The sequence below is a fragment of the Chionomys nivalis genome, chromosome 8 (genome assembly GCF_950005125.1).
Source record: "Chionomys nivalis chromosome 8, mChiNiv1.1, whole genome shotgun sequence".
NCBI classification, from domain to species: Eukaryota; Metazoa; Chordata; class Mammalia; order Rodentia; family Cricetidae; genus Chionomys; species Chionomys nivalis.
In genome coordinates, this window is record NC_080093.1 from 45,678,839 (window position 1) to 45,703,786 (window position 24,948).

General features: G+C 51.8%; 1 protein-coding gene across 1 annotated transcript in view; it reads left to right on the top strand.

Annotated features, from left to right (window-relative positions):
• Window positions 1-19,495, top strand: part of Cd6 (CD6 molecule) — a 38,721-nt gene extending 19,226 nt beyond the window's left edge. The window contains exons 2-13 of the mRNA XM_057778864.1: window positions 8,361-8,429; window positions 9,312-9,662; window positions 10,217-10,528; window positions 10,908-11,210; window positions 12,515-12,577; window positions 14,206-14,346; window positions 14,648-14,743; window positions 16,005-16,121; window positions 17,417-17,488; window positions 17,694-17,948; window positions 18,157-18,261; window positions 18,620-19,495. Of these exons, the coding sequence (XP_057634847.1) occupies window positions 8,361-8,429; window positions 9,312-9,662; window positions 10,217-10,528; window positions 10,908-11,210; window positions 12,515-12,577; window positions 14,206-14,346; window positions 14,648-14,743; window positions 16,005-16,121; window positions 17,417-17,488; window positions 17,694-17,948; window positions 18,157-18,261; window positions 18,620-18,687 (1,952 nt within the window). The 3' untranslated portion in view covers window positions 18,688-19,495. The remainder of the gene's footprint in view (window positions 1-8,360; window positions 8,430-9,311; window positions 9,663-10,216; window positions 10,529-10,907; window positions 11,211-12,514; window positions 12,578-14,205; window positions 14,347-14,647; window positions 14,744-16,004; window positions 16,122-17,416; window positions 17,489-17,693; window positions 17,949-18,156; window positions 18,262-18,619) is intronic.
• The last annotated feature ends 5,453 nt before the right edge of the window (window positions 19,496-24,948 follow it).

A 24,948-nucleotide genomic window follows, 5' to 3' on the forward strand; every position in this document is an offset into this window, starting at 1 on the left:
AGACTCTAGGAAGGGACCTGGACTTCCTCTACTACTCTAGTCTGATTCCTTAGTGGGAGATCAAAGGTATGAGGCAAAGGAAAAGGCAGTGTTCCTGGCTGCTGGGCTCTCTTAGAGGCAAGGTCTCCCTCTCACTCCTTGGGGATTTTATCTCGAGCGCTCTTTACTTTCTGTGAAGTGGTATCTCATCGTATAGTCTGGTAGCTGCAAAGAAGGTGCAAGCTGAGCAGACCTGGAGGCCAAGAAGGGAGCCTTTTCATATAGAGAAACTCTTGTTACTATGGCAACCAGAGCCCACATCTCCTCTTCAGGAATAGAGGATGCCACGTTTGCAGAGTCAGGGAAACCAGCAGCTAAGTTGTGAAGGAGCGGCAGCTCTAATGAGGTTAAGGAGAAAGAGGGGGAGGAAGAGGGAGAGCATGGGGCTTTGGGGAGAGGTCGGTTGTTCCTGTGCAAAGACAAAGGCTGAGAGGCTTCATGGTCACCACGATGCCAAGAACAGAATATATAATTATTGGTCCTCTGCGCTCTCAAATCCACTTGGACTGAACTAGAGAAGTGAGGATGGAGCCTCAGGGTGAAGGGTGAGGTGGCTGCCATGTGCCAAGTCCTCCACATTCCACAGACTTCACTCCCAGAGCAATCCCATGCGCATTGTGTATTGTGCCCAGCACCAGGTTATAGCCAGGTCCCATAGCTGGTGATTGGCAGCAGTGATCTAAATCACTGTTTGTTTGTTTCCAAGGTCCCTCTTCTAAATCATGAAAACAGAATGTCTTGAGAGCAGAGGCCATGACACCGAGGAATTGCTGCTCTGGAAGTGTGCTGCTTTTACTTTGTAGATCATTCCATTTCCTCTCATCGCCTTCACACCCGCCCCAGCTCCCGGCATGAAGCTGAGTTCAGCAAATATTAATGGGCTTGTTGCCTACATTGCCAAACAGGCAACAGGCTTGTTTCTCAACGTTGAGAAGAATCCAGCTCATATATTCTCACTGTCTCTCACTGGGGCAGGGGAGACCCAAACCCTATTGAACTGTGAAGACCCTACTGTAGAGGTTCTGAACTGCCCTCTTCATCTGCCTGGACTCGCTGGCAGAAAGGAAAGGAGAAAAAAATTAGAATTCAGGAAGGCATGAAAGAGCCAAGCAGGTGAACATCTTCTGTTGTGCGCTATAGTGACAAGGATGCTTTTAAAAGCTGCATTCTTGTGCTGGAGAGGTGGATCGACTTGTAAGGGTGCTTGTTACCTAAGCATGAGGACCTGGGTTCAATCCCCTGTAAAGGGCCAGGCATGGTCACACACCTGTGACATTAGCATTGTGGCAGTTAGGGGTAGGCAGGGGTATCGCTCGGGTTTATCGGTCATCAGTGACAGTCCCCGCCTCAAGAAAATAAGGGACAGAGTGAAACAATGGGACACCAAAGCCAACTATTTGCCTCTGCACAATCATGTGTGTGTGTATACACCATACATGCATGTTCATGTACCACACACACGCACACTTACATACACACACACACACACACACACACACATGCAAAGTCGTATTTCTTTGACCTGAGAGACTGAAGTGCTTTGGGTTTGGAAGCCTTTGAGCCTTTGACACTCACGTCTCTCTGTCAGTCAAGTACATAGAGACTTCTGTGCATCCTCAAGTCTTTCATAGGTAGCATGGCTGAATGGAAAATGTAAGGCTTCTGAAGTAAAGTGAACTCATACTGAAACTCCAAACTAATAATGCTACCTTGATCAAACAGACAAAAGTTAGTTTAACAATGTTTTATTATCTAAAATATTTTCATTTCAACGTATCAAAAATAATTATTAGTGAGTCTTTTTAAACTCTGTTTCCCTCATTAAGTCATTAAAATACGGTATGGACTTCATATGTAAAGGCCATCTAAATTTGGACATTAATTATAGAAATAAGCAATCTGCACTGGGTATGGTGACTTGCACCTGTAATCCCAGTACTTGGGAGGTCGAGGCAATAGAATGGCTGGGCATCTGAGGGCTAGTATGGGCAACAAGCAAATACTAGAAGAGCTAGCTGTGTGATGAACCCTGTCTCAAAAAGAGGAAAAGAACAAAGACAGGGAGGGAGGGAGGGAAAGAAAAAGGGAGAGAAGGAGGGAGGGAGAGAGAAAGAGAAGGAAGAGGAGGGGGAAAGAAAAGGAATTATCTGTATTAAGATTTCATAACTATCCAGTTGAACAAGGAGATTGTTGTACCCAAGTTGTTCCGAGCATTTTTAAAAACTCTCCAGGCCAATAGAGACGGTTCAGGAGGTAAACACAATTGCCGAGCAGGCCTGGCGACATGGATTAGATGCCCAGAATCTATATACAGGTAGAAGGAAAGACTCAGCTCCACAAAGTTGTCCCCCAGCCTCCACACATGCACTGTGGCATGAGTTCCCACCTCACACAACGATGATGGCGATGATGACAACAATGTGTCCTTTAGAGAAGCTCTCCAGGGGCTGAAGTGAACTTAAAATGAATAGTGATGCCTCAGACGAAGTGAAATGAAGCTGTCCGTCCTTCAGCCGTACACACCACATGCCGGGTGCTCTGTGTGCCCTCTGTCATGGGGCCACAGCACAGGCAGCTCTCCCGCCGAGCTGTTCAGGACAACCTCTAGTCTTTTCAGATCCGTGTTCCTGGCGGCCTTTAGGCTGTGAGCTCTCCACACACAGTGGCAGTGGCCCAGCCTCTGCAGTGGGATGCCAGGCATGTAAATACGCTGTTCTGTCTGTGCTTGGGGGCTTAGTGAGTGGCTTCGAATCTTGCCCTTGTTACTGACCAGCTGGGTGTCCCTAGACTGTCTGCTGCACCTCACTGTGTCTGCTTATTTGATAGTGATATAAGACTGAAAAGGGGGCCCATTCTAGAGAGTTCTTGGGAGGCCTCTGGTCCACCTTCCACGTAAAACAGCTGAATGGCAGGTACATCTATAAAACACGTGGTAAGTGTTCAATAGTTGCTCTCTCTCTCTTTAGATTCTAATCAAATTATCAAAGACTGTAGGGGATAGAAGAGATCAAAATGGGCATCTACTCATTATACCAGTGAGAAAACAGAGTCAGGCAAAGGACTCACCTAAGGTCACCCAGCAAGTTAACGACAAGAACCAACCAAGATCCCTTTCTGCAAGTGTTTAGCTTGGCATTCTCCCCTCTGCGCCTCCCCCAGAGAATGCTGACATTTGCATGGAAAATGCCCAGATCTTGCAATCGTCTAAGCTGTTCGTTTCTTCCCCAGGAGGGAGTTGGCTTTGGTAAACCTGACCATATGGTTTTTTCTAGTTTTCTCTGCAGGATTGTGTGAGCAGAATGCCCAGATAGCCAGCCCTAAAACTCATTTCATTGGTGCCGTGGGCAGCACTTGGCACATTCATTTGAAGATTGATGAGTGAGTAGGTGAGCTAGCTTTCGTTTTGATGTAGAATACATGGACATTTTAAGGGAACACGAAGCAGGCAGAAAACAGAAAACCTCACAGTAGGAGAATGTGTTTTCTTTCTCCAACGATCTTTCCTCACTGGCAAAGACTGAGCTCCTTCTATTTCTATCCTTTTAGCACTCCTTTTGGGCGAGGCTCTGTTCTCGGTGCATGTGGCCCGCAAAACGGATATGGATGCTGCCCATGTGTCGCTTAAAATATAGCAGAGCTGTGTTGGCCAGGCTTTCTGTTGCTGTGGCAGTTACGATTGAAAGTGAGTTAAGGGGAAAGAAGACTGATTTGGGCTTATAGTTTCAGAGGTGTCCATCCATCACTGCAAGGAGTACATGGCAGGGCAAAGTTTACTGACTGGTTGCCAGCGAGCAAAGAGAGAGATGGAGGGGAGAGGGAAGTGGGAACGGAGGGGAAGGGAGGGGAAGGAGGGAGAGAGAGAGCACACACATAGTTGCGCTTATTGGCTTGCTCTTCTCTCGAAGCCTGTGGGATGATGCCACCCACATTCAGGGTAGATCCCCTTCCCTAGTGAATGAACTCTTGGGAAACGTCCTCAGGCACACCTAGAGGTTTGCTTTGCTTTCTTATTTATTTACCTGCCATTTTTAATTTGGTTTTTATATATTTTGTGCGGGTGTGGTTGGCATGGCCAGATCAGAGGACAACTTGCCGGAGTCTGTTCTCTCCTGTCACGTGAGCCCCAGGTACCAAACTCAGGTTGTCAGTCTCAGAAGCAAAGCCTTTATCTGATTTACCAGTTTTCTAGAGGGTGAACTGCCATTCTCTTGTAAACCTTCACCCAGCCATTAAAACCCCTTCGTAAGTAATTTATGACAAACATTTTGAGTGTGTTGTGTACTGCCAGCCAGTTCTCCAGTGGTTTCCAGAGAACTCAGGAAAATTTGGTTTGGGGAGAGTGGGTTTCTGCTTGCTTTGGCTTTAGAACTTTGAGAAACAAGACAGCCAGAAGCTTTTATCTGTAACAACAGCGCATTTGGAGTGCTGTGGTCCCCAGGCCCTGATTGACGAAATGTCATATTGATTCATTCTTATCAGGAACTTGTAATATGGTGAGACTTCTTTCCAGTTTGGGAAGGAGTCACCTGGGGCTCAGAGACATACACAGAGTCTCAGCTGGAGCAAGACTAGCAACCACTAGTTCCAGATATGGACTCTGAGCCCCATGAGTAATCAGATCCAGAAGTTCCCCTCCCTTCCCTTCCCTTCCCCTCTACTCTCTCCCCCTCTCTTCCCTTTCCCCCCAATTCAATGGGGGGAAATACACAATTTAGGTGAGCTCTCTGGCTCCAATTCACCCCAACCCTCAAGGCCACGCCTGCAAGCTACAAGCCCAGAGGCAGAGCGCAGGTACAGAGGGCTTCTTTTGCGGCTGTTCCTGATATGTGAACTTGAAAACACTTTCCACACTTCTAACCCTGCTGCCAGCAGTGGCACATACCACACTTCCCACGAGGTTCTTTCTGTAGACTCAGTCTCCTTATTTCTCAGTCCTCCCTTCCCCTCCTCTTCCCCAACATCATTAGGCACCTATGCTTTTTTTGGCATCTTGGGTGGAGCCTTGGTCACAGATGCCCTGGGCTGTAACTGGTACCTAACTGACACATACAAGTGGGAAGGGAAGTGAGAGTCTTCTTACTGAACTTGTTCCAATGCTGGGATGGCCTGGGGGCCTCAGCTTCTTTTTTAGTGTCCAGGCTTCTCCCCACTGCCCTCCAGCATCCCTCCCCTAGGATGCCCATGAGCCTTGAAGACACAGGATAAATCAGAGTCCTAGCTCCTCAGACTCTTCTATAGGCTTTGTTATTCTGACACTGAGGCTCACTATTATGTAGCCAAGAGCAACTGAACTTCTAATCCTCCTGCCTGTGCCTCTGAGGTGTTGGGTTTACAGACATGTACCACTGTCCTGGGTTCTTCCGCAGCTCTGGTTTGATGTTGTTTCTTTCTGAGACGGTCCTGCTACCTAGCATGGGCTGACCTGGAATTCTCTGGCTTCCTCTCCGTCCTGCTGGGTAGTATGGACTTGTGCTGCTCCTGGCTTCCTTTGGACTTTTGTCCTTCCCCTTGGTGGCACCTTCCCCTGGAACCTTCTCCACAGCAGCTCCTGTCCCACCTGGGCTTCTACTTGGGACCGGACTGCAAAAGCAGCCTCTTTGCTGCCTGGGATTGCTCTCTCTCCCTTTCTTCCTCTCCACCTCTTCCCCTTCCTAGCACACAAAGCACAGCTTGAGGTTTCCTGTTTGAGGAAAATGAAGGACAATTTAAGGTGGTCAGTGAACTCAACATACAACAGTGAATCATTGTGTAGCCGAGGATGACCTTAAATTTCCGTTCCTCTTGCCGCCACCTCTCAAGTTTTGTGCAGTGCAGAAGATGGGACCCAAGGCATGTCAGACACCTCACTAAAGCCTCCAGGCTTTCCTTCTTTTTAATATACTTGCGGTAGCACGTGCCTTCTATTTCATGCAAGCGGTGTAAAAGGAGCTTTGCGTTTCAATGTTTTCTCATTGTTCACGTACATACCTTTTGCACACGTGACTGCTTTATTAAACTAGAGTACAGCCATCGAATGAAACGTTTCCTTCATTGTGTCTTCTCTGTGTCTTGCCTTTTCTACTTAACAAAGCATGAAAATCCCTCAGCGCAACATGTCTCTATTTCTTTTTCCTTCCTTCCTCCTCCTCTTCCTCCTTCTCCTCCTCCTTCTTTTTCTCTTTTCCTGCCCCCAGAATGTGCTAGGCAGACTAGACTGGCCTCAAGCAGAAATCCACCTGCCTCTGCCTCCAGGGTGCTTGGATTAAAGGCATGCACCGCTATTTCAACCCTCTGTCTTTCCAAGGGCTGCATACGATGCCATGCTATGAGCAGACCAGACTTTACAAGCAGTGTGCCCATGGACAGACGTTTGACTTCATGGGTAGTTTTGTACTATTCCATAAAAATGCACTAAACACTGCTTTCCTTTCCAAGCACACGTATTTGTTTGTGTGTGTTCATGCCGCGGCATGCGCGAGAGGTCAGAGTCAACCCACTGCAGCCGGTTCTCTCCTTCCACTATTTGAGTCTAGGGGCTGAGCTCGGGTCCTCAGGCTTGGCAGCAAGTGCTTTTACCTGCGGAGCTGTCTCTTCCATCAGCATTGCACCTTTTTAGGTCCAGGCTTCTTAATGGTACAAGGTAAACTCATGGGGAAAAGCAGAAGTTTCTTTTCATGAAATTTTATTGCAGAAAAAAAAAGTGACCCAATTTGAAATGTGAACTGATGGCCAGTCAAAGTGTTGGTGACAAGGAGGAAGGATTCCTGCCCTGGGATCTCTGTGAACAGGGATCATGGTGAAAGGAAGGCTTGAGGTAGCCTCTGTTCTTGTTCCCACAGCAAGAAATTCAAGGTCACACAAAGCCAGGTCCTTTCTTGCAACCAGGGATGGGACAGTGCCTGTAACACAAAGCCCACGGTGCTCAAGTACAGCCAATTTCAATACATTGGTGACAGCTTCCCTGGGGGCTGGCGGCTTCCAGTATGCACTTTCATTCAGTTTGCCAATCAACAAACATTGAGTCCTGGAGGACCCAGCTGGGATCTGCCCTACAGAACTTTCTGATCTAGGAGAAATAGCACTCACCCTTACGTACAAGAAAGCGGTTGTCCGCCCTAAGAGAGAGATGATATCAAAGGAGCTGAAACCGCCACCTACCCCAAACACGGTTGCATACACACATACTTGGACATAGGACCAGATAAATACAAAGTATCAATCACATGCTGACACACTCACACATAACCCCCAGCTCCACCCCACCCCAAACATGATTTTGCACATGCACACGGACATTCAACCAGATGAATACAGAGTCTCAATCACGTGCTAATACACTTACACATAGCCCCCAGCCACCATTCCAATCCTCCCTTCTTCTCCCTCCCACGCATATGCACAAATATTAAAAGCCATACCTGGGCACTGGGCTCATTGCTATGGGAACCGGAATTCTGCAAAATTCTGCAGTCTTCATTCATGCGCATCTGAATTCTCGCTCTGAATATTACAGTCGCTGTGGAGTTTGCAGTTTGAATTCTGAGTCATTTCCCCATATAGGTCAGACTGGGAAGCAAAGGACGGAACTGATGAAGACTGGCAGTTAAAGACCTGATGACTTTCTATCAGAGTGATGGCAGGGCCTAGATAGGAAGGACTGTTTCTCCAAGGGTGCTGCCCCGGGACTTCCCTGGGCCCTAGACAACACAGTGAGCAGGGAAATCCAGAGGGAGACAGTTGAGGGGAGGTTTATCCTTTGAGAGAAACAGTGGCATTCAGATAAGGAACAACCTGCTCAAGGGACCTCACACGGAGGGGGCCAGGGGGCCAAGCACCATGTTTCTGTTGGCCTCCATCTCTCTCAGCTCTTTTTTAGTTCCCCATAGCCTGGATCCAACAGAAGCTCAAAGCCCTAGGTAGATGCTGAGGTCAGCCTCCAAGGACAGAGTGGACAGCAATGGTACTAAAGGGACAAAAGCCCCCTATCTGGCCTTAGCAATACATTTTTTATCACTTGTGTTTCCCTTTCTGATCTGTAAAATGGGATTGATAACTATACCTGCACTGTGTTGTTGAGAGTAAATGGATTATGATATGCAAAGATCTGGAACAGGCCCTTAGAGAAAACCAATTTTCTCTGTCATCTGAAAGCACTTTGTAGCTCAATGATTCCCACACAGATAGAGCCTTCCCTACCCCAGGCTAAAGGGAGCAAAGGAACCTGAGGCTGAGGACCACATTTTCCCCGGGAGCCTCAGTAGGCTCCCATCATTAGGACATCTTTGTGGCTCCCAGGCTGGTGCTCCCTCGCCCACCCTGGCTACCGCTGTTTTGTTTCTCAGGTCTCCCGTCTCCATTCCCCTCCGTCCAGCGCGGAAACAGCAGCACCACACACATGCCCTTGGACCCAGGTAAGCACACCATTTTCCCAGGCCCCGCAGTCAACTTTCTGAGGCCAAGCAGACTGCCTCTGGGTGAGAAAGGACAGTGGACTTTCAGGTACAAAGGAAGCCCTCTGACTCCAGAGAACGCCCCTTCCTCCTGGCCTGGGAACCAGGGTCCCATTAGGCTCTCCTTGCAGTCTGAGAACGACTGTATTTGAGAGTCTCATGTATACCACAAGCCACTTGAGGGATTTGTGCAGTGCAAGCCGGGGTTTGTGGTGGGGTGATGAGCAGCATCAACCCTGTCTTTCGTTTTCTCTGCAAGTGTTTACTGATGCCCTACTCTGTGCAGAGCTAGCTGTGAGCAAGCAGTGGGGCGCGTTCTGGGGAGCAGGAACAGGTTATTTCTATAGGAAGGTCCCTGGGACCTAAGAAAGGTTCCTATAGGAAGGCCACCCAATCCAATGCAACAGCAGGTCTTGTGTGTCCTCTAGGTTAGCACCTTCAATGCAGCCCAGGGACTAGGAAGGGACTCTTGGTCCAACAAGGGCCCCTGAGCCAAAATCCTGATTTTCTGTTACAAAGGATGCCACTGGAGACAGGGGTACCAGAGAGGGGGTTGTGGGACCCAGTCTCTGATTCTCACACTGGGTCTAACCTACCATAAAGCACCAGATTGATTCCTGAGCCACACATTTTCTCTCAATTGAATGCTAGAGTGAGGCCTTGATGTGCACCTGTCTTTCCTGCATCCTACCGACAGGAAGGCCCGAGACCCAGAGCTGGGAGAGGTGTTGGCCAAGGTCATGAAACAGGGTGGAGGCAGATCTCCCAGTTGTCAGTTTCACCCCCATTCCTATGGGGAAGCAAAGTTCTGATGAGCTCTGAGTTCAAATTTGACGCTTCCAGAGGAGCAGCTGGGGGTCCGCCTGGTGAACGGGAGCAGTCGCTGTAGCGGTTTTGTGGAGGTTCTACTGGTGACGTCCTGGGAGCCTGTATGCGTGGTGGACGGAGACAGACTCACTCCCGAGGCTGTGTGTGAAGTGCTGGGATGTGGCGCTTTGGAGAAGGCTACCTACCTGATGCCACCCACCTCGGAGCTGTCACCCGGGGTCACCTCTGGGAACATCAGCAGTGCTGGGAATACGACATGGGCGCAGGCACCAACCGTGCGATGCAGCGGATCCAATTGGCAGCTCTGCAAGGTGGTGGACCACAAGTGCAGCAGCGACAAGAGGCTGGTGCGGGTCACCTGTGCAGGTACAAGTTCCTGCCCCCTTACTACCCCACAGTTTAGACTTCAACCACTATAGTCAAACTTTGGTCCCCAGACTTCCACCACCAGCCTCCCAAGTCGTACCAGCTCAAGGGGTTCCATGTTGATGCCCCACTAAATCATGTCATTACCAGATCTGAGCATCGCCTCAGATGTGGCCTGCAGACTCCTCCTCAGCTGGATCTCCAGAGCATCCTCTTGGTTCTCTCTGGTCTCCTATGCTAACCCAATCTGTTTATTCCCTGTACCCCTCCTGATTGGGACTATATGTTCACTCTTCCCTCCAGATAGATAAATTTGCTATACTCCCAGGCTGTCTTTGCTCTGAGTCTTGGTGACTGAGATAATACTCAAGGCTTTGCCTACCTGGTCCCTAGTCCTGCCTCCTGTCTTTCACATTCCTCCCACATAATCTCTAAATCACTCCCACAGGGTTCACAGTTTAGAGGGGGCTCCCAATCCTCCCTCTAGGTTATAGCCACTCCCACTCTCACTCTTCCTGCCCCACCCCCAACATCCAAAACCCTCCCGTCCTCAGCGAACCAGGCTGTGCGGTTAGTGGACGGTGGCAGCCGCTGCGCTGGCCGCGTGGAGATGCTAGAGCACGGCGAGTGGGGGACAGTGTGCGATGACACGTGGGACCTGGAGGATGCGCACGTGGTGTGTAAGCAACTGAGGTGCGGCTGGGCAGTGCAAGTGCTGGCTGGCTTGCACTTCACCCCCGGCCAAGGACCCATCCACCGAGACCAGGTGAACTGCTCCGGGACTGAGAACTATCTGTGGGACTGTCCGGGGCTGCCTGGAGACCAGTACTGCGGTCACAAGGAGGACGCAGGAGTGGTATGCTCAGGTGAGTAGGGTGAGCCTGAAGGAGGTGACATATTTATGATGGGACATCCTTAGTAGAAGTAGGACTGAAGGCGGGGAGTGTCATATCTACCCCTCCCTCATGACTGTTGAGCCAGGGCTTCTGGTCCCGCCTTTGGTGCTTTTTTATATCCACAGCAATGGCATTAGTGAAGTGATCTGTAACAACCCCCAGAATGAGCTGCTGATGTCTGTTCACAGCTCACATTTGAGCAGCCAAGATCTAGAGTCCCACCAGGGGGCTGGCCAGAGCAGGTGGGGTGGGCAGAGGGACGAAAACAAGGGCTGTCTGGGCTCATCTCCGCGTTGGGGTTCTAAGTTGGCCCAGAACATTCTAGCTCCACTCTGTCACCTGCCCACAGAGCACCAGTCCTGGCGCCTGACTGGAGGCATCGACTCCTGCGAAGGGCAGGTGGAGGTGTACTTCCGAGGGGTCTGGAGCACCGTGTGTGACAGCGAGTGGTACCCGTCTGAGGCCAAAGTGCTCTGTCGGTCCTTGGGGTGCGGATCGGAGGTGGATCGGCCCAGGGGGCTGCCGCATTCCCTGAAGGGTAGAATGTACTACTCCTGTAAAGGAGAGGAACCCACCCTCAGCAACTGCTTCTGGCGGTTCAACAACTCCTTCTTATGTCGCCAGTCGCTGGCAGCCAGAGTCGTCTGCTCAGGTACTCCTTCCCCAGTCCTTCCACCACTAGATCTAATCCACAAATTCTGCCTACAGATGGCTTAGCAACTGCCAGATACTGGCCCAAGAAAGATCATTGCCCTTACCATGCTCAGGCAGACATTACTAATGGATCAGAATGATTTTTTTTATTTTGGTTTTTTGTTTGTTTGTTTGATTTTCCTGCAAGATACCCAACTCAGAACCAAATTCATGGATTAAGTAATTACCAAGGAAGTCATTATTATGTGCTAAGTAATTGGTCCCTGCTGACTGGAATGGTTCAGGAGGTGAAGCCAGTTTGCTATCCCAAAGGTGATGGTTGCAGGAAAAAGCAGATTAGGACACATGGATGGCAACAACATGTGTGACAGCATCTGGAGCTGTAGTCACATGCCAGACACTGCCGGGCTCTTGGCAGCTTATTTCGGTCCGGTCTTACACCGCTGTAGGAGAGGCTGCTGCTGCACTTCTCAATCCTAAGACCACAGCGGAAGTCGTAACATTGGTGTCTTATGGCCTATAAAGACAAAAGCGGACTGGAGGTGCAGCTTGGTGGTAGACCACTTGCCTAGGTGTGCCTGATGCCCTGCGTTCAAACCTCAATACCTCAAGGAAAGAAAGAAGGGAGAAGAGAGGAAAGGAGGGGGGGAAACACCAAAAATCCTGCTGCAGTTGGTGTGGTGAAAGAAACTAAAGAGACGTTTGTCCAAACTTGACATGCTAACACACAGAGTGAGGCCATTGCTCCAGTGACAGAGGCTTTGTAGTATGAACGTGAGGTTCCCCCACCTGCAGGAACCCAGTGTGAGCCTCCCTGTGGGGCTCAGAATCCTGACTCCAAGTTCCAGCTTTGCTGTTTAGCAGCAAGGAGGACCAGGGCAGCTCCTCAACGTCTGTGTCTTCAGAATAAAGGGTGCTCTTCTGGGTAGCTGGAGACTAAGATGCTGTGGCTTAAGGCCTGTGTAAGCGCCACAAGCTAGGAAGCAGATCCGCTAGAGGAGGTGTGGATTATGTGGAGGAGAACACAGCTCTCTAGTTCCTGAGGTCCCCAAGAGCAATTGAAAGTTGAGTGGGGAAAGGACTCGGTCTGCAGCAGCTTACAGAGGAAGAAGAGATAGTTCTATCCACTCCCATCCTAACTGAAGCCTCTTCCTCTCACTGCTACGGGCATGGTTCCTGTACCCTTAGGCCCACAGTGGGATCCAGGGCACTTGTCTGTCTTGTTCAGTTTCTAGACCAAGGCTTGGCACATAGTAGGTACTCAGTAAACTCACTAAATAAATTGGTGGTACTTTCCAACAGACTCCCGGAGACATCTCAACCTGTCCACTGCTGAAGTGCCTTCCAGAGTTCCTGTCACGATAGGTGAGTGTAGCTGCTCCCAGTAGTACAGGTGCCTGTGTTTGCATGTGTGTTCATACAGTCATGGATGTCTGCCTGGGGTCAGGTGATGGATTGTTTCCAGGGCCCCCAATCCCACCGATGGACTAGTCCCTTGGGGGGCATCCATAAAGGACATATGTGACAATATACACCACACACACACACATTTCTTGTGAGCCAGAGAGGTCCTAAGTGCTTTGGAATCACTTGGGTGCCACACTTCTGGCCTGACCTGGCCAGGTGGTGGGATACCAAGAGCACCAGTCAGTGTGAGTAAGGTTTAGGGTGTGGGGTCTAGTGCCCTCCTCATTATTTCCCAAACCTTTCTGCAACTCCCCCCCTCCATCAACTGAGGGAAGCCTCTCTAAAATCTGAGGAACAAGCTGAGGTCCAGAGTTAGGGACAGCAGCCCTGTTGGCCAGCACTCAGAACTTCAGCTCTCTTTCCAGACCTGTCTGCTGGCTCTGTGTAGCTTGGCCGGCCGGCATCAGGACTGGCTCCTGCTGCAGGTGCTAGCTCTGTGCTGTCCTTGAGTTTAGGGGTGGTGGTCAATGCATCTTCCTAGGGAATCTGCAGAGCTCTTCTGTGAAGTTATTTCATGAGAGAGTTTTCCAGCACTCAGAACAGTCTGTGCGGTGAGAGCATGTGGAGGTCCAGCACTGGCTGTGCTCCCTGCCGCTCTGCCTGATCACTTGCACCTGCCTCAGACCCTCAAGATGGGGCAGGACAGGGCCTGGAGGAGACACCAAAGGAACAGAGTCCTGCCAGAGGCCCTGGCTGCAGATAAAGAACATAGACAGCAGTGAGACGCTAGGAACTGCCCAGGCTATGGAATGAGGTTGACAGAACTTGCAGCTCCCATGTCCCTTCTTGGAGTGAGAGTGGGGAGTCACACCTACTGCAGAGAGAGACTAGGCCTCCTGGAGTCAGAGGGGAATCCACTGTCAACAGTTCCCTTAGCCCCAGTGGTTTCCTTGGGGTTTCCACCCCTGAACCCCCACATTTCAGCATCCCCTCACACTGCTTCTGGGTAGGTAATCAACCTTCCCTTCCTAGCCCAAACCATCCCTCTTAGCAGCCAAAAAGGAAAGGAGAGAAAGTGAGAACTGATGGAGAACTGTGTTTTCCTCTGGGAAAGCAGACACAGTCAGAGCCTGTGGCCCTCCTTACAGCTCCCCGCTAGGCAGAGCCTCCAGGCCTGTGATAATGTCATCTGGTGTAACCCTAGGCTATAATGCCTGACACACAGTGGTACTAGATGATTCTCTGCTGAACAAAGGCTGGGTGCTGAAGGCCAAGAGAGGAGGATGGGGGAGAAAGGGGAGGAGGTAGGGAGAGAAGGAGGGAGGGAGGGTGAGTTGTGGGCTAGTAAACAAAGGGAAATTTCAGACAGTAAATACATTTAGTCAACTGCTCATTTAATATGCACTCACAGAGCACTTACCATAGAGGAGGCACTTAGAAGCCTTTGGGAAGATTTAAATAAAAGACACGGGAGGAGGAAAACCGTGGAAAGGAAGGTGGGGGTGCTTCATGAAGGTTGAAAAGGCATAGGAAGGTGTTAAAGGGGCCCACATCCATTTCTTTTCCTGCTTGAATTGGGTTTCCAGAATCTTCTGTGCCGGTGAGCGTGAAGGACAAGGAGTCTCGAGAGCTGACGCTCCTCATACCCTGTATTGTCTTGGGAAGTCTCCTCCTTGTTTCCCTCGTCTTCATAGCTGTTCTTCTCTTGAGAGCGAAAGGACGATATGGTAGGTGTGACCTTCCCAGAGCTACTGCACAGAAAGCAGCAGTTGTGAGGTATAGGCATCCCCCAGTACATGAGGTGTGGAAGAGCCCCGGTGGGAGTGGTCCTGCAAGGACCACCCAGCTCAGGCCTGGGGAAACCTGCTGATGGGAAGTAGAGCCTACTAGCGGAGGTTTCTCGGGAGAAGCAGACTCTGCGTTTGTGTTGGGTGTGGGGTGAAGGAAAAGTGCCCTTGATGGAACCTGAAAGTCTGAGAGACAGGGAAAATAAAAATGATGTATAGGCTTTCTGCCTCCCTTCCTCAGCCCTCCCTGTTTCAGCGAACCACCAGAACCTGCCCGCTGCCACCCAAGCAGGAAGCAATAACTATCACGCTGTCCCCATCACCATTCCCAAAGAAGGTAGGATGTCACCCATGGGGGAAGGCAGGCGAAGGACGGGAGGGTGGACTTTTGAGGGTTACCGTTGCTGAGGTCGAAGTGGCACCAGGAGAAGAGGAGCCAGGCCAGACTATGCACAGGCTGTGTTGCCTTGAGCAGTCACAGCCTCTCTGACTCAGCAGACTTTCTAGTTCAGCCTTGCACAGACTCTGAGCTTTTGAGTTCTGAGCAAATACAGCCAAGTGTTTGGACTGTTCGTTCTCGGAGGACACGTCATCTCTGCTCACTAGCTAGTAGACATGTGATGTCACTTCTCAAGATGCTTCCTAACCAGATGCCCCACAGGGCCCATCACTATTCTCCCAGAACAAAGGCTGGGGGTGTGGCTACATTGGTAGAGTACTTGCTTAGTACACACAGGCCTCGGGTTCAGTCCCCAGCAGCACACAACCCAGACAATGGTGCACTCCTGTTATGCCAGTACATGGGAGGTGGAGGCAGGAGGATCAGCAGTTCAGGATCATCTTGGTTATATATTGAGTTTGAGGCGAATATGGCTTACATGAGACCCTATCTTTAAAAAAGAAAGAAAAAAGATTCTCTTGGGTCTTATTATTTTTTTTCACATTCTCTGAGTAAAAAAAATTAGAACTGCTACAGAGAAACCCTGTCTCGAAAAACCAAAAAAAAAAAAATTAGAACTGGGGAGATAACTCAATTGGTTGGGGTGCTTGCCTTGCAAACATGAGGACCTCAATTCAGTCCCCAGTGCCCATGCAAAAAGTTGGGCATGGTAGCATGGGGCTATAATCCCCGTGCTGGGGAGCCGAGACAGGCAGATAGATCCCTAGACTGGCCACTCAGTCTAGGCTGTTCAGCAAGCTCCAGGTCCCAGTAAGAGAACCTGTCAAAATGTGGTGAAGGGTAGTGGCTTGCAGCATATGGCTTTAATCTTAGGTCTCCAGAAGCAAAGTTAAGCAGATATCTATGAACTCAAGGCTAATCCTGTTGACATAAATGAGGTCCACGCCAGCCAGGTATACTCAGTGAAAAAGAGATTGCTATCTCTACACACACACACACACACACACACACACACACACCCTTTAGAACACAGATTTGTCTCCAGAAAGTTTGAGCTCAATCTCATTGCATTGTGAAACAAAATGGATCACCTGCTATTCTGCCCCGTCCCTGCCTCTGGGCTCTCAGCCTCTCCCCTTCAGCGTTTTGCCCACCTTGGTGCTGGGTCCTGTGCCCCAAACCTCTGTTCTCTCCCCAGCGCCTATGCTGTTCATCCAGCCCCGGGTCCCTGAGGACTCAGACACCAGTTCCGGCTCTGACTATGAGCAATATGACTTCAGCTCCCAGCCGCCTGTGGCCCTGACCACCTTTTACAGTGAGTGCTGGGCTGGCTCCAGGGGCTTGGGATCTGCAAGAGGGCACCTGGTGGTGCCCACAGAACTTTCACGGGACTTCCTTGTTGCTCTCCTGTACTGATTCTGAATGGTCCTAAAACTTTCAAAGTGCCCTGTGACCCTGGTTATCTGCCTATTCACAGGAGTGTGTCCTATGCTATCTCTGGCTGGGTAAGGTCTCAGTACCATCACCAGGCCCCGCACATGCATCTAAGGATGCTGAGTTTGTGCAAACCCTGAGACTCCAGGTGAGACACAACTCGGACAAATTCTTACACACTCATCATCCCCCAACCATGTCTTACTCCGGCCGGCCCAGTCCCTCCACTGCTACCCCAGTGCATGCCTCTTAGTCTGTCTAGCTCTCCCACTGCCTGCTAGGAGCAGGACCAGGGAAGATGGCACTTACATCAGAACCCAGGCAACGCTTGGGGGACAGACAAGGTCGGAGGGTCCCACACCTCTATGGATCCCCTTGAAACATATCAAAAATCCTTGAGTGCCACTTATGCCTACTGTACAGTCAAGTTAGTACCAGAGTTGGGTCATGCATGACAGAAACCTTCCAACTACCAGAGTTCTGGAAGCTGAGGGAGATTCCTTCAACACTGCCGTGACCTTTATCTACATGGCGCAGAACAAGTCATTGCCATTCCACACAGCAGGACAGCAAGGTTATCCTACACTTTCATCCCTCACTCACAAGCCTGCTAGCTGTAAGGGGGCAGGACAGGGAGCCTCTGAGGGTTCTGCAGAGGAAGGATGGACGCTATCCCACCTCACAGCTGACTCAGGGTCTCTGGGAAAATCCCAGAGGAGGATGATCCACCTCCACTGACCCATGGGTGAGGCTTGGTGGCCATGCAGATACAGTGGGACATCTGAACTATGTGTATAAGGTGTCATGCTGTGTCCCAGATGCCATGACACTGGAACTCACAGTCACGGTCAGGCTTCAAAGAGTTGACCCATGTTCTTAAGCCTGAGCCTGAGCCTTGAAGCTGCGCAGAATGCAATGATTCTGGGCCGTGTGGCTTCTCTTCCCAGGAAGTGCCTCCCAGGTCAAATAGCAGCCCATTTCTGGACCAACCAGGGGGCGAACTGCATGTGGCGTGGGGCAGGGGCGGGTGGGAACCACCTGTCTCCACACTGGTCCACGGTAGACCTGAGATACCATAGATGAAACTCGAACCCTGTCCCAGTCAGGGTCTTCCTCCTCCAGGCTCCTGGTAGGAGACGGACCCCATACCCGCCTCACCCACCCTGCTTCCTGCAGATTCCCAGAGGCATCGGGTCACTGAGGAGGAGGCCCAGCAGAACAGGTTTCGGATGCCACCCTTGGAGGAAGGTGAGTCCAGAGCGGAGGGTCTTCAAGAAGATAAGCAGGGTGCCAACACTGCCTCCAAACTCGGTAGCTGAGCTCATCTTTGGATATATTAGCAGCGACTTTCCTCAACTAGTGTCTCTGGCCTAACATTCTCGTAAGCAGTAAGTTCTTCTGGGAGTCTAATTTAAAACCCTCTTGCATCCTCCTTTCCCTTTTCCTGGCCCAGGACTCGAAGAGCTACATGTTTCCCACATCCCAGCTGCTGACCCCACACCCTGTGTGGCCGATGTCCCACCTCTGGGCTCTCAGTACCACGTGAGGAGCAGCAGCGGGTCCAGCACCTCCTCTGGGGAGGGTTACTGCAACAATCCCAGCAGCAAGCCACCTCCGTGGAATTCCCAGGTGTTTTCTTCTGAGAAGAGTCCCCCCGCAGAGCAGCCCCCCAACTTGGAACTGGCTGGCTCTCAGGCAATGTTTTCAGGTAGTTGTGTGTTCCCCCAAGCTCCCAATCCTATGTCGAACCTATCTACCAGAGGCACAGTGCCCAAACTCTGAGTATCTAGCTGGCTGTGTGACCTTGGACAAGTCTTCCCTCTCTGGGCCTCTCTTTCCTCATGTGCCTAGCTCCAGACTTGGCTCTCTGGAGTCCTCAGGCTTGCTGGCTGAGAGTAACTAGTTCGGGTCTTCAGCAGGAACGGCAGACGGTGACAGTTCCAGCACCTCATCCGGAGAGTGGTACCAGAACTTCCAGTCACCACACCACAATCCTCCAGTGGAGCAGTTTGAATGTCCAGGTATGGGGGCAGAGGCGGGGTGGGGGTGGGGGATGTGAACAGGGTGGAGAAATATTTGGAGGTTTCTGTAAGAGGAAGTGAGCTCACTGCCACTGGAGGCATCCAAGCAGAAGCTGTTGGCCACATAGGGGAGGTGCCAGTAGCGGTAAGGCTGCCCGCACGCACTTACTCTCTCACTGTGCACCAGCCTGGAAACCTCAGTTCTGGACTGGAGGGACTGGAGGCAAGAGAATGAGCTGATTTCAGACGGTGCCACAGGGACCGAGAGAGGGGGTGGGCACAGGCCTGCTCACTGCCCCATGGCATGGCATGTCCCATGACTCTGCCCCCTGCTGACCTGATCCTCCTGGCCCCACAGGACCCCCTGATCCCCAGTCAGACTCCACTGATGAAGAGGAGGACTATGATGACATCGGAGCAGCCTAGCCTGGGTCCCTGAGGCTTACGGATGGCCCCTCCCTCTGCTCTCCTGCTCTGCCACCTACCAGCTTCCAAGAGGCTGCAGCCCCTAGCAGAGGTGGAAGGGCATTCTCCCAGACCTTTATCCTCCGCCCGTCCACCAACCTGCAGGAGCCTGGAGCAGAAGGCATGGCCAACGGTGTGAACACTGCGCTCTGGGTTGAGCTAGCAGGGTCTGGCCACTTCTGGCAGTGGTGGAGGGCCATGCTAGGTGACTCTGAGGCCTCAGCTCACTCTGCCGTGTCAGGTACTTTGATCTAAGTCTCAGGAAGCTGCCAAGGGGCTGAGCAGCTCACTCAGTGCTGCAAGATACGTCCTGGGTCAAGGGCTGCCATTATCACTCAGGAAGGCACTAGTGTCTGAATGTAATCACAGAAACGCCCACTTAGCATGGCACATGGCCTTCCTGGGCACTGTCAGCTGAGAGCAACCAAGACAAACACATGCTCCCACCCAGTCAGGCCGAGGCCAGTCCTGCCCACCAGGGTTCTCTGAGTCCACCACAGGCACTGGCTGGACCTTGTCTCAATCCCTGGACAATAGAACATTATTCTGAGCTCCTTGGGTTTATAGGGGGTCCCTTCCCAGTCACAGAATCAAGAGACGGGCAGCTCAGTTGGGGCAAGAGTACAGAGGTCTGTCCTGGAGGGTTAGAGGCCTCTGAGTCCCCCAGAGATCCCCTTGGGTTGACAAGAACGCTTTAGGTGAATGTGGCTATTGCACCCAGGACTTTAAACAGGACCTCCCCACAGCCTCAGAAAACTGGAGGGTTCCAGCCGGGCTATGGTGGTCTGCCCTCAGTTTCTGAGATTAAATGATTGCTGAGTGAAAATGAGGCATGTTGTGACAATTCCTTAAACTCAGTGCTGTGTGTGCTTGTGTGTTTGTGTGTGTGTGTGCTTGTGTGCGCACACGTACACAAGTGGCGGCACACATTTCCTCAAGGGTAGAGGAGCTCAAGTCCTTGCAGTGGAATGTTCTGGAGGCTCCAGCAAGAATTAAGGAAGGAGGCAACACCATATACAAGTTCATCTATGCTCTGGCAATCCAGGTTCAGTCCTGAGGGCTATCTGGACACACCCCTGAAGGTTGTTCCCGAAGGGATGAGAGATGGGTATCCTGTGGTTGGTTGGGGCCTTGGGAATGCTTCATCCAGCCCCACTCTCCACCACCACCCAGCTGCCTTAGAAGGTAAGCCCAATGCTCTGGTGCCCCCCTAAAATACTCTCAATGCAAAAGTGGCCTAAGAGCAGCGACCTTCCCACAACACTGTCTGTAGGAGACCAGCTGAATGCACTGTGTCTGGGCTCCACGTTAGCTGTGGGCAAAACAGAGGCAGCTTGGATCCATTCGGGCAGAAACGTCAAAGCTCTCATCCCCTGTGACCTGGTACTCTAGCCAAATATAGGGAAAGGAGAGCCAGGCCAGCGTGGTGCAAAGGATGGAGGGCAGGTGGGAGTTGCCCAGCTGTTCCCAGGCCTGTGGGCCAGGCTGGCTTTGCCAGAGTTGCTGGCTATCCGCACCCCCAGACTGCCCGCACCCCGACAGTCCAGGGGCCTCCCCAGAGTAGATGCTGTGGTCCATGTTGCCTGCCTGGGATTTCATCCAGTCGCAGGTGACTTTAGCCTTACTGCCGTCATTGCTCAATGCCGCCTGCGGATTGTGGGTCTAGCCTTCCTCCGGGAGCTGGGGTGCTGGTTGATGGACCTGCTTTCCGTTCCTGTCCCTGCTGTACCAGCCACAGGCGCTCCCGGGGCAACCGTCCCAGGATGTGGTCGCCTCCCAGCAAAGTCACCACTGCGGGGGATTCCTAGGGGAGGAGTTACAGCTGCAGGGCGGAGCATTTTGCCGGCCTGAACCACAGGGAAAGCTTTTTGCTCCTCAGTCTGTGTTCTATTAGATCATCCCATAAATCCTGCGCCTCCTCAGGTCAGCAGCTCGCCTGCTCTGGTCCTCTGCTAACAGAAGCCTGACTGCTGGGCGTGCATAAAAAAATCACCGGTGCTAGGGAGGGTCAGGGGCTCTGCATCCAATGGTTCCACACTGGTAGAAAGATTAATAAAGTCTCACATTAGGAGGACTTGGGGAGGATGGGGGGCTGAGGGTGGGAAGGGTCTTGTCCCTAGGTCACTGAGAGGGAATTAATAAGGAGTCACAAATATGGTTGCCTTATCCCCAACCCAGCCTCAGACATAGAGAAGGCACCTTCTCTAAACCCAGATCCTCTGAATCCACAAGAAATATAAACCATTGGCATGTCTCTCCTGCCACTTTCCAGTCTCTGGGCAGAAAGGACTTGTAGCAGGGGAGGAGGGGATGGGAACCTGAGAGAAGGCTTTTCTCGTCCTCTTCCACCCCTGTTCTTAACCAGCAAGCTTGAAGGAGCAGAGGGCAGGGAAGTCCCTGAAAAAGTAAGTGTTTTCCCCTCCACTCTTGTAGGACCTTGAGTTAGAAAAGGCCTCAGGGGTCTGGTATGGGATGGAGCCCTCGGGAATCCCACCAAGGCAAAAGGCATGGCTGCAGAGATTGGAAGGGCGCTATCAGAGATGGGTGCTACCACAGTTTCAGATTCTTGGAGCCGCTAAAGGATGGTGGAGGCTCCCCTAACTCCCAGAACCTAGCCGTGTAAGCACTCACAGGAAGGCCTTCAGGGGCTGACACCTGAGCAGGTCCGGCAGGATCAGTAGCACTGGCAGTGACATCAGGGAGGAGCGGGTGTCTAAGTCTATGTTAGACGTGAACAATGACACCAAGGAACTGAGGCTGGGGACAGTCCGGTTCTCAAGCCAGTCCTCTTCTGTGGGTGAGAGTGCTAAGGCTCATAGAGGTTCAGTATCACACCCCAGGCCACACCCCTAAAAGGTGACGTGCATGAGTCTGGCTCCTGCATACTTGCTCTGTCCCTGTGTGGTCAGAACCATAGGGCCAGGCCCCGCAGGGCCTCCTGCCTTGCTCTAGAGCCCAGAGCGGAGGGTGGGGGGTACACTAGATTCCCTGTTAGGGCACATATCCTCCTAGGCTCAGGGACACAGAAAGTTCAGCATGCACAGGGAACCAGGCCCTGTGCTTGGGCCCTGAATGCACAGAGAGGAATGGAAGATGGCCGTCACCCTTGGGGACTTCACAGTCTGGGTTGTGGATGGTGATGACAAACTTGACGGGCAATGGAGGGGAGCTGCGTTCGCCGGGGGGTGTGGTTTCATAGCATCGTGATAACGGCACTCTGAGAAGGGATCGTCTGCACCACTTAGAAAGAAACTGAGGCCAGAGAGCTTGAGTGGCCAGGCAGAAGCCGCATGGCAGATAGCACAAATTTCCCTCCTAACACAAAAGACCCCATGTGGAGCCACTTGCTAACACGGTGAGTTCACATCATGTCTAAGCCACAGGAACCTCAGTGAATCTGCTTGGCACCCCCTTGCTCCCAAACAAACCTACAAGGCCAAGACAGGAGGCAGGGCTTTTCTGCTCCCTCACCCCCGAGACTCTCCATCCTAGACACTCGTGGGTTTCTCCCCACACTGGAAGACTTAGTTACTAAAGACTCGGTTCTCACGTGTAATGCTCTAAAACAAACTAGCTATTTTACTGAACTGATCTGAAGCTTTGACTGAAGCCAGCACTGAACAGTCTTAATGGAAGCAACTGACGTCGCCCAAACACACCACCTCTACCTTGCACATGATACCACCACATCACTACAGTAACAGTGGGAACAGAGATGAAAGAAAACAGTGTCTAAAAGGGTGTGGTAGGAGAAAACAGGTAAAAGAGGGGGTGGCTGAACTGGCCATTGAAGGGTGTATAGGGTTTGCAGGATAAGAAAATAAAAATATCCATAGAGGCATCCAAATTTGGGATGTGCCTCCTGTAGTCTGGGAACAAGTATCCAGGTAATAAAGACCATTGCAAGTGTCTTGGAGGCTCATGTCATTTCCCCAGGGTGTCGCTCACTGTTCTTGAGGCCCCTGGGGAGTGATTTGATATGAGGAACTTCAGAAACATCTCCGCTGTAGAACAGAGGTTGTCTGATGGCCACTGGGGAGGTGGCTTTGGAGCAAAAAGGCCAGGAGTGGAGATGGGGGACAGCAGGGAGATTGGAGAAAGACTTGGGGTTCAGAGAGTATTCACTGGTGTGTGGGGGGTGATTTTCTTACCCACCAGTCTCTGGCCATAGCAGAGACGCTGACAGTGACTTTGATAATGGCAGCTTCAGTCCTGAGCTCACATATGCCAGGCTGTCCTGGGAACCAGCCACTCCATACGATGAAGGGAACTGAGGCTGGGAACCAGTCTTTCTGGAACGGTGTGACCAGGCTCTGGCTGACACTTTGTGGCCTCCTGAAGGTGGCAAGTTCTGTGCTAAAGGCTCCTATCTGGGTGTGCTATTGTGTGAGAGTGAGGCCTAGAACCATGCAGCTTTCTGCAAATCTCCCAGTTCATTTACATCTTAGATGTCTGGAGAAGTCCCAGTGGATGGGGGACACAGTACAGGAGGAATCACTGGAGGGATTGCTTAGCCAGAGCCAGCTCAGACCTAGTTCTGAGGTTCCCTCCCTGGCAGGCTGGCCACAGGCTCTAGGGCTCAAACACTCGCCTGCAGGGTGGACCTGACAAGCTCTACACTCCATCCTCCCTGATTTGCGGTTGCCACTTCTGCAGATTCATGAAGACCCCTGTGAGGGTCCTCAAGGTGGGCAGGGACACTAGATTATGGCTTCTCTGTGGGGACCCCTCTAGAGATGACCTTGATACTTTGGCCTGGCCTGGTGAGATGGAACAGGGTCCCCTTGGCTGGGAGGAGCTGGGGAGCCCCTGTGTGAGGGAACCGGTTCAAACACATCTTAGTGGAAAGTTTGTCTCCTACCACATCCTTCAGCTGTTTACAGGGTGGCGGGGGCCTGGCATCCTGACATGAAAAGAGGCTCACCCCGCACCATCATGGAGGAAGGACTAAAATAGCAGCTAGGGGAGGGGGACAGAGAAAAGAAAGAATGTCACGGTCAAGGTACATCCCGCAGCCTTGGTGAGTCCTCACCCCAGGCCTGCAGTTTCCTGGCTCACCTGTCTTCAGTCAGGGCTATGAAGCCCAGAAAAGTCTTCAAAGTAGGTCAAGGCCTCCTAGGTGGGGCTCTGACGCCTGATTCAGTCCACAAGTTATTACCCAGGGTAGAAAAGATGAGTGGGAAGGGCTGGCTGGAGGGGCCAAGAGGGCTGGTCAGGTGTACGTCTTCTTGGGTAGGGGCTATGAATGACCCAGAAGGGCCCAGCCATCCCGGCTGCAGGAGGATGTTCCCCGCCCAACCCAGGCCTACCTGACCCCAGTCACCCCCTAAGTCTGAGGAGAGAGAGAGGGCTCTGCCTCAACATTTGCCTCTGAGAGGTCACCAGCTTCCAAGAATACCTCCTACCACAGCCACTACTCTCCCTGTACCGTGTCATATCACAGAGGTGAGCAGAGTGAACAAACACACCGTGTTCCTTCATGGCCACACAGCATCCCTCCAGAGACGTGGTCTTCAGTACATAGAGCTGCAGCTAAGCCCCAACCCTGCCCTGCAGCTCCCTTACTGGGTACAACAATCATTTCTCTGGCCTCCATCTCTCCCCTAGCCTCTACCTCTCACCTGACCTCCATCCCTCCTCTGAACTCCACCCCCTCCCGGGCCTCATCCCTACTGTGACCTCCACCCTTCCCCTGGCTTCCATACCTCTCTCCTGGCCTCCATCTCTCCCCTAGCCTCTGCCCCTTACCTGAACTCCACCCTCGCCCCGTCCTCATCTCTACCCCATCTCTATCCTTCCCCTGGCCTCCACCCCACCCCCGGCCTCCATCCTTCCCCTTGGCCTTCCCCTGGCTCCCAAGTATGCAGTCACTGTGCTTCTGAGAATGAGATCCTAAAATACAGCACAGTGACCCCCCAATTCTTATTGCTTGGTTACAGCACAGTGATCCCTTTGTGATATCACCTCAATGGTCACCTTTTGCTCCCCTAAACCTGTGGCCTAACCTCTGGCTGGCATCCTAAACTTGGCTCTGTGCTTTCTGGCTCTGATTCTCTCCACCTTCTTTGCAGCTTGAAGCAGCGTTGGAGAGGGTCAGGAGGGCAATTACAGACCCTCAGACACCCAAGAGGGAGGCCTGCCCTCTGCAGGACTATAGACCCTTTGTCAAGAGTAGACCAACCCTCTTAGGGCCTAGGGCCAGCCATGTACACAGACACACAC